At 43.8% G+C, this 17029-nt stretch overlaps 1 protein-coding gene across 2 annotated transcripts in view; it reads left to right on the top strand.

The window, feature by feature from the left end:
- LOC139409155 (DNA-directed RNA polymerase, mitochondrial-like) overlaps positions 1-17029 on the top strand; it is a 95159-nt gene that overhangs the window by 38384 nt on the left and 39746 nt on the right. For both annotated transcript variants that reach the window (XM_071153926.1, XM_071153927.1), the window contains exons 7-15: positions 2369-2536; positions 2855-3025; positions 3145-3384; positions 4738-5532; positions 5755-5877; positions 8049-8171; positions 9558-9737; positions 14354-14440; positions 15490-15603. In XM_071153926.1, coding sequence (XP_071010027.1) covers positions 2369-2536; positions 2855-3025; positions 3145-3384; positions 4738-5532; positions 5755-5877; positions 8049-8171; positions 9558-9737; positions 14354-14440; positions 15490-15603 — 2001 coding nt within the window. The remainder of the gene's footprint in view (positions 1-2368; positions 2537-2854; positions 3026-3144; positions 3385-4737; positions 5533-5754; positions 5878-8048; positions 8172-9557; positions 9738-14353; positions 14441-15489; positions 15604-17029) is intronic.

Genomic DNA, 17029 nt, shown 5'->3' with positions numbered 1-17029 from the left:
CTGCTCGGTGTCAGCTGGGCGCTCTCCTCCTGGCATGGATGGGGAATATGACAGTCCCATGGATGGAAGGCTGACCTGGTTTTACAACCTGGCTGGAGACGTCTGTCCTCTCACCATCTCTGAATCTGAACACATACAGATGCACCAAATATATTGGCACCTTTCCACGATTCACTATTTCTTCTCAAATAAGTTGAAATTGAAAAACGTTGTGTTCACACGTGTATTTGTTTGATTTACAACTGCACAGGACCCAAAAAATTTAATGTATTTCACCTGTGGTAAGTTGCAGGTGCCTACCGGGTAAAAATAGCCATTCAATCAGTTTTTCAAAGAGAAAACATAATATTCTGCTTCATTGATCTCCATTGAAAAAGTGCAAGGAACGCCTTCCAAATATTGAGTTTTGTATTTATTATGGATCCTTTGGCAACAGCTACTCTTCCTGGGGTCCAACAAAATTAAGGCAGTTAACATTTTTTTTAAACATTACAATACATCCACTGGCTTTACTCAAGGGGGGATATGCCAGTGGCATGTCGTTAGTAAAGATTTTAAAAAGTAAGGGGCCTAGACAGCTGCCCTGGGGAATTCCTGATTCTACCTGGGGGGAGATGCAGGGTGGTATGCTGCTGGCTTAATAAGTGTAAGTGCTTGTTGAATGTCCTCCCCTTTAAGCGTGCTGAAAGTCTGTCAATTTGTTTACTGAAAAATAGCATTGGATCTGGTCAAACACATCCAAATGGTTGGTAACAGGCTGATTGGTCGGCTATAACTTGTGCTTCCCTCCATGCCTGAGGGAACACATTTTCTAGTAGGCTTAAATTGAAGATATGGCAAAAAGGAGTGGCAATATCGTCCGCTATTATCCTCAGTCATTTTCCATCCAAGTTGTCAGACCCGGTGGCTTTTTCACCTCTTCCACACTTACTTTACGGAATTCAAAATTACAATGCTTGTCTTTCATAATTTGGTCAGATATACTTGTGTAGTGTCAGCGATGTGTAGTGTCAGCATTTGTTGCTGGCATGTTGTGCCTAAAGTTGCTAATCTTGCCAATAAAAAATTATTAAAGTAGTTGGCAATATCAGTGGGTTTTGGGATGAATGAGTCATCTGATTCAATCAATCAATCAAATGTATTAATAAAGCCTTTTTACATCAGCCGATGTCACAAAGTGCTGGACAGAAACCCAGCCTAAAACCCCAAACAGCAAGCAATGCAGATGTAGAAGCATGGTGGCTATGAAAACTCAATAGAAAGGCCAGACCCTAGGAAGAAACCTAGCGAGGAACAGGCTCTGAGGGGTGGCCAGTCATTTTCTGGCTGTGGCGGGTGGAGATTATAACAGAACATGGCCAAGATGTTCAAACATTCATAGATGACCAGCAGGGTCAGATAATAATAATCAGCTGAGTTTTCCTTTTTGCCCCATATGTAATTTAAGGTGCTCCAAAGCCTTACTATCATTCTTTATGTAATTTATCTTTGTTTCATAGTATAGTTTATTCTTCTTTTTATTCAGTTTAGTCACAATTTCTCAATTTGCTGTACGTTTGCCATTTGGTTGTGCCGATTTTCCTGACTTTAAGATCACTGACGTCATGATTTGACCTTTTATCCTCCAAGTTCCCAATTTGTCTTGAAAGCACCACAAGATGCAGCAGCAACATATTTTCCACTCAAAGGCTCTGTATCTGTATGCTGTACGCTTGTGATAAATAAGATGCATAACGAATGTACTGTACACAAGCCTATTTAATTCCACTAAATTAATTTATAGACAGATAAGCATGACCAGTCAAATGTATTTCCATCAATGAATCGGCTAAAAAGCATTATTTCGCAATGGGATTTTTTTCCTTTCTCCTGGACAATTGGCTGGCGCAAATTTTATTCATCGTCTTTAAAAAGATATATCGGACAAAAGCTGGCTATTACCTAGCCCTGCTATTACCATACCCTGTTCAAAGGCACTTAAATATTTTGTCTTGCCCATTCACCCTCTGAATGGCATACATGCACAATCCATGTCTCAATTGTCTTACGGCTTAAAAATCATTATTTAGCCTGACTCCTCTTCTGTATCTACACTGATTTGAAGTGGATTTAACAAGTGGCATCAATAAGGAATCATAGCTTTCGCCTGGTAAGTCTATGTCATTTGAAGAACAGGTGTTCCTAATGTTTTGTACACTCAATGTATTTGGCCTCAATTGTATGTGCTGAATGCCACAGATACTACAGATCTAATGTATTTGTTGTTTAACCTTAAGTCAAAGTTGAACTCATGTCCAGAGTGGATATAAGGCAGAACATGTTTTCATCCACACTAGACCATGCAGTGAGACCATGTTGTCTGTTTCAGCGGGACCTTCTGGCAGTGCAGCGGTTAGTGTGGCACAAAGCCCTGGTTGGGGCCCTGAGGGAGGGCAAGATAATCCTGGCCAGCAGCACCCAGAAAGCCGTCAGACTCAGCCTCTACCCCTACCTCTGTCTGCTGGATGAAAAGGACTATGTAGACATCATGATCCAGGTATATAACCCGCTGAATACTATCAGTATATTGGTGCTTGGGTCATACACACATCTGTTGTTTTAAATCTCACCTTTTTGAAAGGTGATGATCTGAATGATCCAAAGTTGAATTTGACTTTCCGCAATGTTCTGCGCTCGGATCCCTCAGATAAAACCCACTGAATCCCAGCAGTATCTATGACCTTGGGTCCTATAGACCTCTGTTGTATTTAGAGTTCAGCGTTTAGGTTTATTTAGCAACTTTGTAGCATTGCATAAAATGTAATTCTATAAAATCTGGATAGTCCTAATCATGTTGCTCTTTGTCTGTGGTCAGAGTCTGTCCAACCTGCCTCCCAGTGGGGAGTCTCTCCACATCCTGGCCAAGGAGCTAGGCAACCGGGTCCACAACATGTTCTGCATCCGCATGAAGGGACACAATCAGATGGTGGACAAGCTTAGCCATATCTACAATGAATATGCTGAGCTACTGGCCAAAGACTCTAAGGTATGAAACTCCTCCACATCTGGTCTTTATCTGGTCTTTATCTGCATGCAATTAGAAGACGTATCAAATTATTGACCTACTGTTTGACTTAAAGAAAACCTCCTTACTGTGCCTTGCAGGAGTTTGACGTATTGCCTAGGGAGCGATGGTGGAAGCTGGAGGCGGAGCATAGCTCTGGTCCCTCCCTGCTGGGGGACGAGACCCACTGGCCTCACATGGTGGTGGTGGAGCTGGGTACCTATCTGGTGGACCTCATGGTCAACCACATGAAAGTGAACAGCGACATCCTCAACTCTGCCTACGACCGAAAGCTCATCCCTGTGCTCTACCACATGTACACCTTCCGCAGTAACAAACAGGTAAAGCATATAATAGATTGGAATTGTTAGTTGAAGTGATTTTATGCTAGTTTGGACAGGGCTGTCTGTCATAGCTTCTCCATCTGTCTTCAGCTCTCCTCTCTCAGCTCAGCTCCCTCATATTACTCTCTGCCTGCACGGTCTGGCTCATAGGCATATGAATAATAAAACCGCTTTCCCTGCAAGAGTTGACGGCGGTGCAGTTGAGTAAGACGAATGGCTTCCAAACTAATCCTTTTTTACTGTCCCCTTAATTGGCTGGCTGATTTACTGTCCTGGGATAACTGACAAGGAAATTAAGACACTTTCTATATTGTCCTCCGAGCCTCGTTCCTGGTGGGGGAAAAAAGCACCTGCCGGCATCTCAACCTGGTGGACTTGATGTGCTTTGACAGTGGAGTCCACTGTGGGTTTCGAAGCTTGTCTCTGGCCACCCATCCTTCTGCTGTTCTGGCTCAGAGGGATAGAGGGTAGGCCAGCAGGGGTGCAGCCTAATGATTTTACAGCATGCACAGTTAGGCTCTGCCTGGTTGATGGACTGAATCTGTTATAATATCTCTCTTTCTCTCTTTAGCTCTCTCTGTGCACTGTTGGTTTATACTGTAGTGCTGTTCAATGCTGTTTCTGTCTGTCTGGGTTTGGATGGTGAAGCCTTTCAGGGAGTAGTTAGTTCATCTCCGGCTGTCACGTGATTAAAACCGCTATGAACTGGGTTCCCGAGTGGTGAAGCGGTCTAAGGCACTGCATCACAGTGATAGAGGCGTCACTACAGACCTGGGTTCGATCCCAGGCTGCGTCACAACCGGCCGTGATTGAGAGTGCCATAGGGCGGCGTGCAATTAGCCCAGCGTCATCCGGGTTAGGGGAGGGTTTGGCCGGGGGGCTTTACTTGGCTTATTGTGCTCTAGCGAATCCTTGTGGCGGGGCGGACGCCTGCAGGCTGACCTCGGTTGTCAGTTGAATGGTGTTTCTTCCGACACATTGGTGCAGCTGGCTTTTGGGTTAAGCAGGCGGGAGTTAAGAAGCGTGTTTTGGTGGGTCATATTTCGGAGGACGCATGACTCGACCTTCGCCTTCCGAGCCTGTTGGGGAGTTGCAGCAATGAGACCAGATCGAAATTGGGAAGGAAAATGGGGTAAAAAATAATAAATAAACCTTCTATGAACCAGACACCTTAGCTGAAGCCATGATTAATGTGTTGCTGTCTCAGCAAATAAGCCTGACTGTTTTACTGAAGCTTAATTGAAACATTCAGCTCTGTTTTGAGCATAAATTTGATTGGACTGGTACTGTATTTGTATGATTTGTATTTCATGTAATTAATTAGATCTCTTGTGATGTGATTGGCTCCAGGTCGGCTTCATCAAGCCGCACCCCATCCTGACGCAGATGCAGCAGGATGCCATGGACACCACGCTGACTTTTGACTCCTACGTGATGCCCATGCTGTGCCCGCCCGTGCCCTGGACCTCGGCTAAATTCGGCGCTTACCTCCTCACCCCCACCAAAATGATGCGCGCGGTGGAAGGCGCCAACCAGCATGAGATCCTGCTGGAGAAGTGCCAGGATGCTGACCTCCATGCCGTGCTGGACTCCCTCAACCAGCTGGGCAACGCGGCCTGGAGGATCAACCAGCCCCTGCTGGACATCATCATCTCCATCTTCAATGACAAGGGTAGTGAGAAGCTGGACGTTCCGCCGCCCAACTCTGAGGCTCCTAAGATTCCCCGCTACAACCAGCAGGACTCAGCCACCTTCACCTCAGCCGAGAAGGCCCACCTGAAGAGGGAGGTGGTTAATGCCAAGAAGAAGTGCAGTGAGATGCACAGCCTCAGGATGGACGCCCTCTATAAACTCTCCATCGCCAACCACATGAGGGACGAGGTCTTCTGGTTCCCCCACAACATGGACTTCCGCGGGCGCACCTACCCGTGCCCGCCCTACTTCAACCACCTAGGCAGCGATGTGACCAGGGCCGTCCTGGTGTTTGCGGAGGGGAAGCCCTTAGGGCCGGGCGGGCTGGAATGGCTGAAGATCCACCTGGTCAACCTGACAGGCTTGAAGAAACGCAGCTCGCTGGCCGGCAGGTTGGAGTACGCCAACTCCATCATGGACGACATCCTGGACTCTGCAGACAACCCCCTCATCGTCAGTCTGCTAACAATGTTTTCTGTTTCTTATCATACTGTTGGAGCTCGTAGATTGAGATTATTATTCTACCCACTGGGAGATATTCGAACCGTTGAGTAGTAATGTTGTGTATCTAGTACTGCATTGTCTATGAGTATCTAGTACTGCATTGTCTATGAGTATCTAGTACTGCATTGTCTATGAGTATCTAGTACTGCATTGTCTATGTTTCCATGGCAGGGTAAGAAGTGGTGGCAGAATGCAGATGAACCCTGGCAAACCCTGGCCTGCTGTATGGAGATAGCCAACGCCGTCAGGTCACCTGACCCCACACACTTCATCTCCCACTTTCCTGTACATCAGGTAATGACGTTGACCTCTAACCCCTACCACTTGACCCTCCATGTAGATCTGAAAGGATTATATAGGTACAGTTGAAGTCAGAAGTTAACATACACTTAGGTTAGAGTCATTAAAACTTGTTTTTCAAACACTCCACACATTTCTTGTTAACAAACTATAGTTTTGGCAAGTCGGTTAGGACATCTACTTTGTGCATGACACAAGTTATTTTTCCAACAATTGTTTACAGACAGATTATTTCACTTATAATTCACTGTATCACAATTCCAGTGGGTCAGAAGTGTACATACACTAAGTTGACTGCCTTTAAACAGCTTAGAAAATTCCAGAAAATTATGTCATGGTTTTAGAAGCTTCTGATAGGCGAATTGACATAATTTGAGTCAATTGGAGGTGTACCTGTGGATGTATTTCAAGGCCTACCTTCAAACTCAGTGCCTCTTTGCTTGACATCAGGGGAAAATCAAAAGAAATCAACCTCTGAAAAAAAATTGTGGACCTCCAGAATTCTGGTTCATCCTTGGGAACAATTTTCAAATGCCTGAAGGTTCCACTTTCATCTGTACAAACAATAGTACGCAAGAATGAACACCATGGAACCACACAGCCTTCATACCGCTCAGGAAGGAGACACGTTCTTTGGTGCGAAAAGTGCAAATCAATCCCAGAAAAACAGAAAAGGACCTTGTGCAGATGCTGGAGGAAACAGGTACAAAAGTATCTATATCCACAGTAAATCTAGTCCTCTATCGACATAACCTGAAAGGCCGCTCAGCAAGGAAGAAGCCACTGCTCCAAAACCGCCATCAAAAAGCCAGACTACGGTTGCAACTACACATAGGGACAAAGATTGTACTTTTTGTAGAAATGTCCTCTGGTTTGATGAAACAAAAATAGAACTGTTTGGCCATAATGACCATCATTATGTTTGGAGGAAAAGGGAGGCTTGCAAGCCGAAGAACACCATCCCAAACGTAAAGCACGGGGGTGTCAGCATCATGTTGTGGGGATGCTTTGCTGCAGGAGGGACGGTTGCACTTCACAAAATAGATGGCATCATGAGGAAAGAAAATGATGTGGATATATTGAAGCAACATCTCAAGACATCAGTCAGGAAGTTAAAGCTTGGTGGCAAATGGGTCTTCCAAATGGACAATGACCCCAAGCATACTTCCAAAGTTGTGGCAAAATGGCTAAAGGACAACAAAGTCAAGGTATTAAAGTGGCCATCACAAAGCCCTGACCTCAATCCTATAGAAAATGTGTGGATGGAACTGAATAAGCCTACAAACCTGACTCAGTTACACCAGCTCTGTCAGGAGGAATGGGCCAAAATTCACCCAACTTATTGTGGGAAGCTTTTGGAAGGCTACCCGAAACGTTTGACCCAAATTAATCAATTTAACGGCAATGCTACCAAATACTAATTGAGTGTATGTAAACTTCTGACCCACTGGGAATGTGATCAAAGAAATAAAAGCTGAAATAAATCTCTCTCTACTATTATTCTGACATTTCACATTCTTAAAATAAATTGGTGATCCTAACTGACCTATGACAGGGAATTTTGACTAGGATTAAATGTCAGGAATTGTGAAAAACTGAGTTTAAATGTATTTGGCTAAGGTGTATGTAAACTTCCGACTTTAACTGTAGGTGTAAGCAATATGGTCATCCAGCCTAAATGATGTGTTCAGACATCAGTTAGCTGTCTGTTGGCTGGGCTCTGGCTGTGTAATAGAGCCAGTGGTAGAGCAATCTGCAGGGGTAAGCACAATCGGTGCCCAGTTAAAACCTCACGAAGAGCTGAGCAGCCCATTGACCTGGTCTTTCTCTGCTGCTTCAGGACTCCATCCATGGCCACGGTTCATCTTTTATTTGCCACTCCAATAAAAGTTGCTTGCTTATTTGCTCTCTATTTTCCTTTTTATTATTTTCGAGTCTCTCTGTCTCTGTGTGAGAAGTCAAGGTCCAGATGTCTTTTGGAATGAGCGTAGTAATTTGACTGGTACTTAATTGTCTGTTACTCTAGCCTCGGAAAAATTACAATCTGTGGGCTATGTCATTGTTAAATTAAACGAATGCTGCCAGCAGTATCACACTCGACTCCATCCACCATTTTTGTGATCTGTTATAGTGTTGCATCTCTCCCTCTCCCTCCTCTCTCTCAGGATGGCTCGTGTAACGGACTGCAGCACTATGCAGCCCTGGGTCGAGACGTGATTGGTGCCACCTCTGTGAACCTTATTCCCTGTGAGGTGCCCCAGGATGTCTACAGCGGGGTGGCACAGCAGGTCAGTCAGCCTGGGCACCAGAGGGCGCAGTGGGCAGGGGTTCTAGTTAATGCTGGGGTGGTTGAATCACCCTTCCCTTACCACCTGATTCAGATGGGTTGGGTTAAATGCGGAAGACACATTTCAGTTGAATGCATTGTAGTAAAACCCTTTCCCTTATACTGTAGTAATAACACCAACTGTCAAAACAGCTTGGCTGTAATGCCCAAATTCATGTTCTATTTATCTTCCTATTTCCTTGATGAGTGTCTTACATTATTGAGCTTCTTTATTCATTTACTTGGGTGGTTGGACTCCTATTGAATGTCCTTTTCCTTAGCACAGTCTATAATAACAGCACCTGCTCTCCTCAGCCTTACATCAGGCTTACTTTGCCTCTTTGCCCCAGAGCCCTCTTTGCCCCAGAGCCCTCTTTGCCCCAGAGCCCTCTTTGCCCCAGAGCTCCTTTTTGCCCCAGAGCTCCTCTTTGCCCCAGAGCTCCTCTTTGCCCCAGAGCTCCTCTTTGGCCCAGAGCTCCTCTTTGTCCCAGAGCTCCTCTTTGTCCCAGAGCTCCTCTGCCCCAGAGCTCCTCTTTGCCCCAGAGCTCCTCTTTGCCCCAGAGCTCCTCTTTGCCCCAGAGCTCCTCTTTGCCCCAGAGCCCCTCTTTGCCCCAGAGCCCCTCTTTGCCCCAGCTCCTACAGCCCAAGCATTCTGCTCTGAACAAGCGTCTCATTTTAAGGGGAAATAATTTGAGGCTAATAGTGAGCCTATTGATTTTAGCACCGGTGGGAGTGGAGAGTGTTTATGCTGTGATAAAGCACAGTGCGGCCATGCCAAAAACATCAAGCCTCATTTAACTGGAGCAGCAGAGTACATTGAGGAGTTCTCAATGAGCTGGGCTGCCCGTCAGAATAGTGCTGTGTCAGTGCTCTCTGCTCCCTCCTACCTCATTGTCCACTCACCCCTGGGAGCTCTGATTAGAAAGCAGCTGATGAAATCATCTCCGCTCTGAGTCCTAGGGAGGAGAAACACCTCCTGTACACACAGGGCCCCAATCATCCAGGTTACAATGTTTACAGGAAGTATACACCCGGTGTAACTTTAAAGTGATTGCAGTTCATTGATTCAGACTGTACACTTGTATAACTAGTACAGCAGGTTCTGTACAGGCTATACAGCAAAGTGCTGCTAAAGCAATTGCTCTATTGAGGCAGTGTGGTAGCTGTGTCGCAGGCACTGACAGTCTAAACCCTTGTATTGTCTGTAGCACACTGAGTCAATGTGGTGCTCTTATGCTCCCAAATGATGCTCTGTGCCTGTCAGTCAGTGAATGATACTATTGTGAGTCAGTGCGATTCCCTTTGGACAAGATGACAGTGTGTTTGGTGCTCTCTGTGGGTTTTATAGGTGGAGGAGTTCCGTGTGCGGGATGCTGAGAAGGGTCTGAAGATCGCCCAGGTGCTGGAGGGCTTCATCAGCAGGAAGGTGGTGAAGCAGACGGTGATGACGGTGGTGTACGGGGTGACGCGCTACGGAGGACGCCTCCAGATAGAGAAGAGGCTCAAGGAGATTGATGACTTCCCCAAGGTAAGGCCTACCAGTAGCCTCCAGTACCCCAGTGAGGACAATAAAGATTGGTTCCATTTATCCATCCTCGGGTGTTGGCTAATCTATACCATTATACTAGTGTGTACCGATACCACGATAGTATCACGGTACCAAAACGTCATGATACATATGATACCAGCATTTTAGAATACCGTAGTACAATTTCATATGATACTACCACATTTTCGTCCCCTACTGATCTAAAGAACCTGCTGGCGCCTGTTATAAAATGTTTATATATTCAGTTGATTTGAAGCAACAGCCACCAGTCTCTGGTATGCGCCGGTCCAATAATATCCACTTCACTTTCATGTTGCAACTGTAATCAGCCAGCAGTATCCCCTTCCAGCCATCACTCGCATGCCTCTCTCCGTCCACGCTTCCTGCACATCTGTTCCTCCATCAGTTTTGTAAATATCATTTAGGGGATGCAGACCCCGATGAGTCTTCTGGTGTTACATTGGAGCAGCGCGCAGAGCGTACAAAGTTGGCATCATTTCATTGACTGTTACCAAGAGCACAGGCTAGTCTTAGTAGACTGCAGGTTCACTGTCATGCGCAGCCTCTGAGTGCCAGAGAGGGGAAATGGACAGGCAGGCTTGCAGCTTTACAGCAAAGAAATGGCTCGTCTCTAGCCTAAACGGTTACAAAGAATATGAGCCATAATAACGGAGATAACTTTTATAACTAGACAAGTCAGTTAAGAACAAATTCTTATTTACACCGACGGCCTACCGGGGAACAGTGTGTTAACTGCCTTGTTCAGGGGCAAAACGACAGATCTTTACCTTGTCTGCTCGGGGATTCGATCCAGCAACCTTTCGGTTACTGGCCCTGTGCTCAAACCACTAGGTTACCTTCCACCCCGTCTACACCATTTGACCACTTCAAATCCCCAAAGAGAGCTGTTGTTGGTTTTATGATGTCACTATGAACTTTCTAGATGAATACTTAACAGTATTATATAACAATCTCCTATATCATATGACTGTGTTACGAGAAATGGCATACACAGCGATACATTCCCATGTGTGGCATACTGATGACTGATGTCATTCACTGTATATCCGTCTATGATAGCCATTGATTTTATTGATCTTTAGGTACTTCACACAAGCACGTAGGCCTGTTATAATACAGTAGCAAGGGTGCAACTTTCACTGGGGACAGGGGGGACATGTCGTCGTCCCCCCAACATTCAGAAATTATATTTCTGTCCCCCCCTAGAGTTTCTTTTCTCATAGCCAGAGAGATGTTAACACTTGTAATTAGTTCAACAGGGAATCTGGGAACAGTGTAATGGGAAATTATTACTACAGTGGAACGAACGGCTGGGGAAACCGTCTGATCACACTGAGATTTATATACCACTGTAATGTGACGATCGTACGTCTCTAACCTTTTAGTTCAATGCAGCAATATCACAATGAATTTAATACCCCTATTCTCAGTCAAATTCTATGCCAAAATCATTGATACCTATATACCTATACAATTGGTAATTGTCCCATCATAACCTACTGTATTATGGTAATTGATAACAGTATGGAATAAGCCCCCCACCCAGTTGATGCAATCATACAGTTGAGTATGTAAATGTGGTGGTTGGGATGTCATTAGTTACAGTGGTGTCAGGGGTAATGAGAGTGCTGATGGCAGTTCTGTGGACTCACAGCCTGTCTAAGGGGCCCTGCTGTGGTAGGGTACAGTAAAACTTCTGTGCTCCCCCAACAGCAGAACTGGGAAGGAGTTGGGATAGACAGGCAGCAGCTGGGAGCTTGTGGCACCACACACACTGATATCCATTTTTTGTTTCTGCTTATAATTTCCGACATTTTGGTAGGCTATGTGTTAGTCGACTTGTCTATAATTAGATGAGGCTTCTCTTTGTCATTATGTTGCCCTAGAAGACTAAATAAACCTTTGCTCAACAGGATAATGTAATAGATCGATATTATTAATTTTTCAATTTAGTTGAAATTGGTAAAGTTTTCTCTGTCATCGTTCGCGGAGCAAAATAATTCAATAATGTAACAAAAAAACGGGAAAAATGTGCAAAATGTCCAAATGACATCCGTTTAACCGGTGGTAAGGAGAAAGAAAGCTGTGAAAACGACCCAACGATTTCAGTTCGGCTTAGATGCATATTTTATGTCGTTAAAATACTATCCGATTTTATGACGCTGTTACGATAAAGACAGCACCTCTGCAGATGGTATATAACTGAGCATTGCATTCTCTCGATATGCAGAAATAAAGATATCATATTTCTCCAGTCCAAATTTTGCCTACATTTGGTGTATCATTTTACTCGAAGAAATGCTTAATTCTGCAGGAGTTATTATTGAGGCTACTGCCTTATTTGCACAGGACTAGTATTACTAGAGAACGTTCTTTCTCTTTTTTATATCATTTTACAGATATAACGGAAGGCTGGAGTTTTTGTCTAGGCGTGAAGATATTTCAACAAGTCCAGGCGATAACCGGCTACACTGATATCTCGAGCTTGGTTACCAAGTTTCTAAACCTTACCAAACCATATTTGATATAGTGTCGCCATTATATTTGAAATGAGCAAGTGTGATGATAATCATTAGTATATTTTAGCGATCTGTAGTAGAAGATATCCTAATTGTCCCCCAGCCTTCAGATGTGAGCTAAACAGTTAACTTGGTATGCGTTTTTTGGTTATATATGAGGAAGTGAAATTGTTCCAAACGTTGTATGCTGCTTTGCGATCTATTAACAGCAAGGGTTGTATTAAATAGACGCGATATTTTTTAATGATGCATTTGGCGATGTTCAATTATAATTCGCACAAAAGAATTCACTGTGAAAGTTGATACATGTGGGCCCTTCATATATAGGCTATGCACAGCACTTTGTTCAATATATCGAATCAGTTATTATTTTTTTGCTCAAACCGCGAGCAATACCTGGCAAACTCAGACATTTATCTCAAAACACAGGGCTGTCGATTCGCACGAGACTAGTATTATCAGAGGACTTTGGAGTTTGCCAAAAAACAATGGGTTTTTCTGGTTAGTCAATGTCCAGATAAGCCCTGAAGTTTAAGTGTATGCAATAATACTAGAGAGCCTAAAATAATTAAATAAAACCTCAATGTAGCCTATATAAATTGCGCAATAATAAAACATTTATGGATTATCGTTTCTCTTTATTCAACCCTCCTGCCACCCACCCGCCCTTCAGCCACACAAGATTTAATGACCCTTAACCCATCCGCGTCTATCAACTAGGGCTGAGCAGTTTTACGATATACCGGTATTGATGCACATACCTTCTTGCGTTTTTTACATTACCTTCTATAACTGTATTTTAATGTTTGGTTTGTTGAATATGATATGCCGTGTGTAACGCCCATTTTTATAGTTTACTCCGCTACTTGAGTCATCTCTCTCTCTCCATGCTGCTTTCCACACAGACCTAGCCGCCCCCTGTCACTCAAGGGGCGCATTTGTTGTTCCTCGACCACCAAGACACTTGCGTTCAGGCTGCATGGTCAATGCAGCACATGTAACAATGTTGATGACAATGATGCTGTTTTCACTTTGCGTCTTAATATGAACCCACAAACGTTCTATAATTACACAATTACTCTGTGTTTCTTACATCTGCAAACGGCTAGTTTATTTTCTGAGCAAGTTGGGCCTAAATCGTGTTAGCCGCTAATGCTAATAGAGCAAACATAATTAGCTATACAGCCTGATAATACCGGTGATGGTGTAGACCTAAATCAGCATGTTGTTTGTGCAACAGTATCTTCTAAATCCAAAAGGAATATGTGAAGAAAGAATATGTTAGCTACATGAAGTAGCTAAGAGAAAACATTCAATGTAGCCAAAGATTATAGGGTCCACTAGGAAAAAACGTATCAACACTTTGGTTCCTACCCTGTCACAATCACTCCTCCCTGGCATTTTCATTCGTTGTCATGTCAAACAACACTGTATTCAAAGTGCCCACTATTATATTCTAACTATAGAATTAGAATAATCATTCTATTTCCATGATTCCAACAGTTCATTCAAGGGTTTTGCTCTAAATCGCAACATTTTGTTAAAAATAAAGCCCTGATTGTTTGCCCATATCTTGCAGCCCTTACGTGGCAGTGTGGAAATGATCTCAAATGAGTGCAGGAAATACAGAAATATATGAAAATACAGAAAATTATTTTTGGTTGAATTGAACAGTATAAAACAATCAGAAGGGAGACAGACCCATTTTAATCACTTAGAATGTATGTGTTGCCACCCTAGGATCACACGCTACTCCTAAAGCAAACGTAGAACTTTTATTATTCAAAAATGTTAAATATTGTAATTCTGTCCAATTTTTTAAAATGTATTTAAAAAAAGTGATATGATATTTTGGCCATATCGCCCAGCCCTAATACATGTATCAACCCATGAATTGTATGGAACAGACCATAATTTACCTTGTGGAGTTCCTCAGGGTTCTGTACTTGGTCCTTTTACTCTTTTTGAATATGTGCAAATAAATGTGTATATAGATGTGCTCGATTTTGATATATGTATTGTCCTGCCTTTGAGATGTGTGTGTTGTGATTGCAGGAGTATGTATGGGATGCCTCTCACTACCTGGTCCACCAGGTGTTCAGCAGTCTGAAGGAGATGTTCACCGGCACTAGAGAGATCCAGGTACATGACACACATTACTAATATATCCATTTACCTGCTGCATATGCCGTCTCCACAGTTCACCCAGCGCGCAAAATGAGTGTGTGAACTTATTATTAACGACTAATTTACTTTACTATTAGCGCAATAGCTGTGCTTGGTCATCATTTTCATTCCCTTTATAGTTCACATACATTTAGGACGACATTCACCAGCACCTGGTACGGTCTCATAAATTAAAACCATAGGAGTGAGAATGATCAGGGTATCTTAAGGACCCACCGCCCACTGTTTCTATTAGCTCACCAGGGGGTGAGGGCTGACATGAAATATCCCTCCTTCGCCTCGCCCCTGCTCCCGGTTCATCTCTAAATGGGTCGGGTCCTGCTGGGTCTACACAGCAGTGGCTCAAGGAGAGAGCAGCAGTGGTTAAGTACATGATCAATCCCTCTCTCCTCTTCCTCTCCTCTCTGCCTGGGTAAGGGAGGAGAAATAGGAGCGAGGGAGGGAGAAAGAGGGCCACAAGGAACACAGACAGTCTGATGAATGGGCAGTGGATGATGACCTCTGGGACGCTAATATGGCTTCCATTCCTAGACAGTGAATCTGTGTGAGAGAGAGAGAGTGAACAGACTCAGCAACAGCCAGCCCAGCACTGTAATGTGTCTAGTGTAGTGTTCTACTGTCTGCAAGCAACAACTGTCCACCTGTTTATACAAAAATGCTCCATCTGTTGGCACTGGATAGAACTAATCACGGAAGAAGCTGCATCTAAGTTTAAACTGATCATACTTTCAAGCTGCTGAGTGAATGTAATATGTCTATTTTCTAAAAGCAATTTCACAAACATCCTAATTTGAGCAGAACATAGTCCATATGTACTCACCAGTCAACAGTAGATGACGAAAGTGATTTGAATCCCCTAGCTCTGATGTGTATCTACAGTAGCTGGCAGCAGAGCAGTTGCATGCTGTGACCTGTGAGTGGTGTTTTAAGTGTCTTACTTAAATTTCACTGAGTGACCACCTCTCCTCCAATTAGCTAACCCGTGGCGGGGCCCTCTGTTTCAGGACTGGCTGACGGAGAGCGCCAGGCTCATCTCTAAGTCGGGCAGCACGGTAGAGTGGGTGACACCCCTGGGCCTTCCCATCATCCAGCCCTACCACCGCAGCCGGACACAGATGGTAAGAGTAAATGTCACTTACTCTAGATACTTAAGATGTTGCTTAGTTGGATCTCAGAGAAGAATAAAGAAATAAGTATATATTGAACATCTTACACCCAAGCGGTGATCCTTCCTTTGTGTCCTACTACACTTGTGTTTACAGTAAAGGCACCCTGTCCTGCTGCACTGTTATACAAGCTCATACATGTCAACTTTGCCCTTTTCAAAGAAAATATGTGCATATTTATACAACATACAGTGGGGCAAAAAAGTATTTAGTCAGCCACCAATTGTGCAAGTTCTCCCACTTAAAAATCAAATCAAATCAAATCAAATTTTATTTGTCACATACACATGGTTAGCAGATGTTAATGCGAGTGTAGCGAAAAAGATGAGAGAGGCCTGTAATTTTCAGCATAGGTACACTTCAACTATGACAGACAAAATGAGAAAAAAAATCCAGAAAATCACATTGTAGGATTTTTAATGAATTTATTTGCAAATTATCGTGGAAAATAAGTATTTGGTCAATAACAAAAGTTTATCTCAATACTTTGTTATATACCCTTTGTTGTCAATGACAGAGGTCAAATGTTTTCTGTAAGTCTTCACAAGGTTTTCACACACTGTTGCTGGCTCATTCCTCCATGCAGATCTCCTCTAGAGCAGTGATGCTTTGGGGCTGTTGCTGGGCAACACAGACTTTCAACTCCCTCCAAAGATTTTCTATGGGGTTGAGATTTGGAGACTGGCTAGGCCACTCCAGGACCTTGAAATGCTTCTTACGAAGCCACTCCTTCGTTGCCCGGGCGGTGTGTTTGATATCATTGTCATGCTGAAAGACCCAGCCACGTTTTATCTTCAATGCCCTTGCTGATTGAAGGAGGTTTTCACTCAAAATCTCACGATACATGGCCCCATTCATTCTTTCCTTTACACGGATCAGTCGTCCTGGTCCCTTTGCAGAAAAACAGCCCCAAAGCATGATGTTTCCACCCCCATGCTTCACAGTAGGTATGGTGTTCTTTGGATGCAACTCAGCATTCTTTGTCCTCCAAACACGACGAGTTGAGTTTTTACCAAAAAGTTATATTTTGGTTTCATCTGACCATATGACATTCTCCCAATCTTCTTCTGGATCATCCAAATGCTCTCTAGCAAACTTCGGGCAGGCCTGGACATGTACTGGCTTAAGCAGGGGGACACGTCTGGCACTGCAGGATTTGAGTCCCTGGCGGCGTAGTGTGTTACTGATTTTTGCTCACCGTTCTTGTGATCATTTTGACCCCACGGGGTGAGATCTTGCGTGGAGCCCCAGATCGAGGGAGATTATCAGTGGTCTTGTATGTCTTCCATTTCCTAATAATTGCTCTCACAGTTGATTTCTTCAAACCAAGCTGCTTACCTATTGCAGATTCAGTCTTCCCAGCCTGGTGCAGGTCTAC

This window comes from Oncorhynchus clarkii, chromosome 5 (genome assembly GCF_045791955.1).
Source record: "Oncorhynchus clarkii lewisi isolate Uvic-CL-2024 chromosome 5, UVic_Ocla_1.0, whole genome shotgun sequence".
Lineage (NCBI taxonomy): Eukaryota > Metazoa > Chordata > Actinopteri > Salmoniformes > Salmonidae > Oncorhynchus > Oncorhynchus clarkii.
Note: the sequence above shows the minus strand (reverse complement) of the source record. Positions and strands in the feature narration are given on the sequence as shown.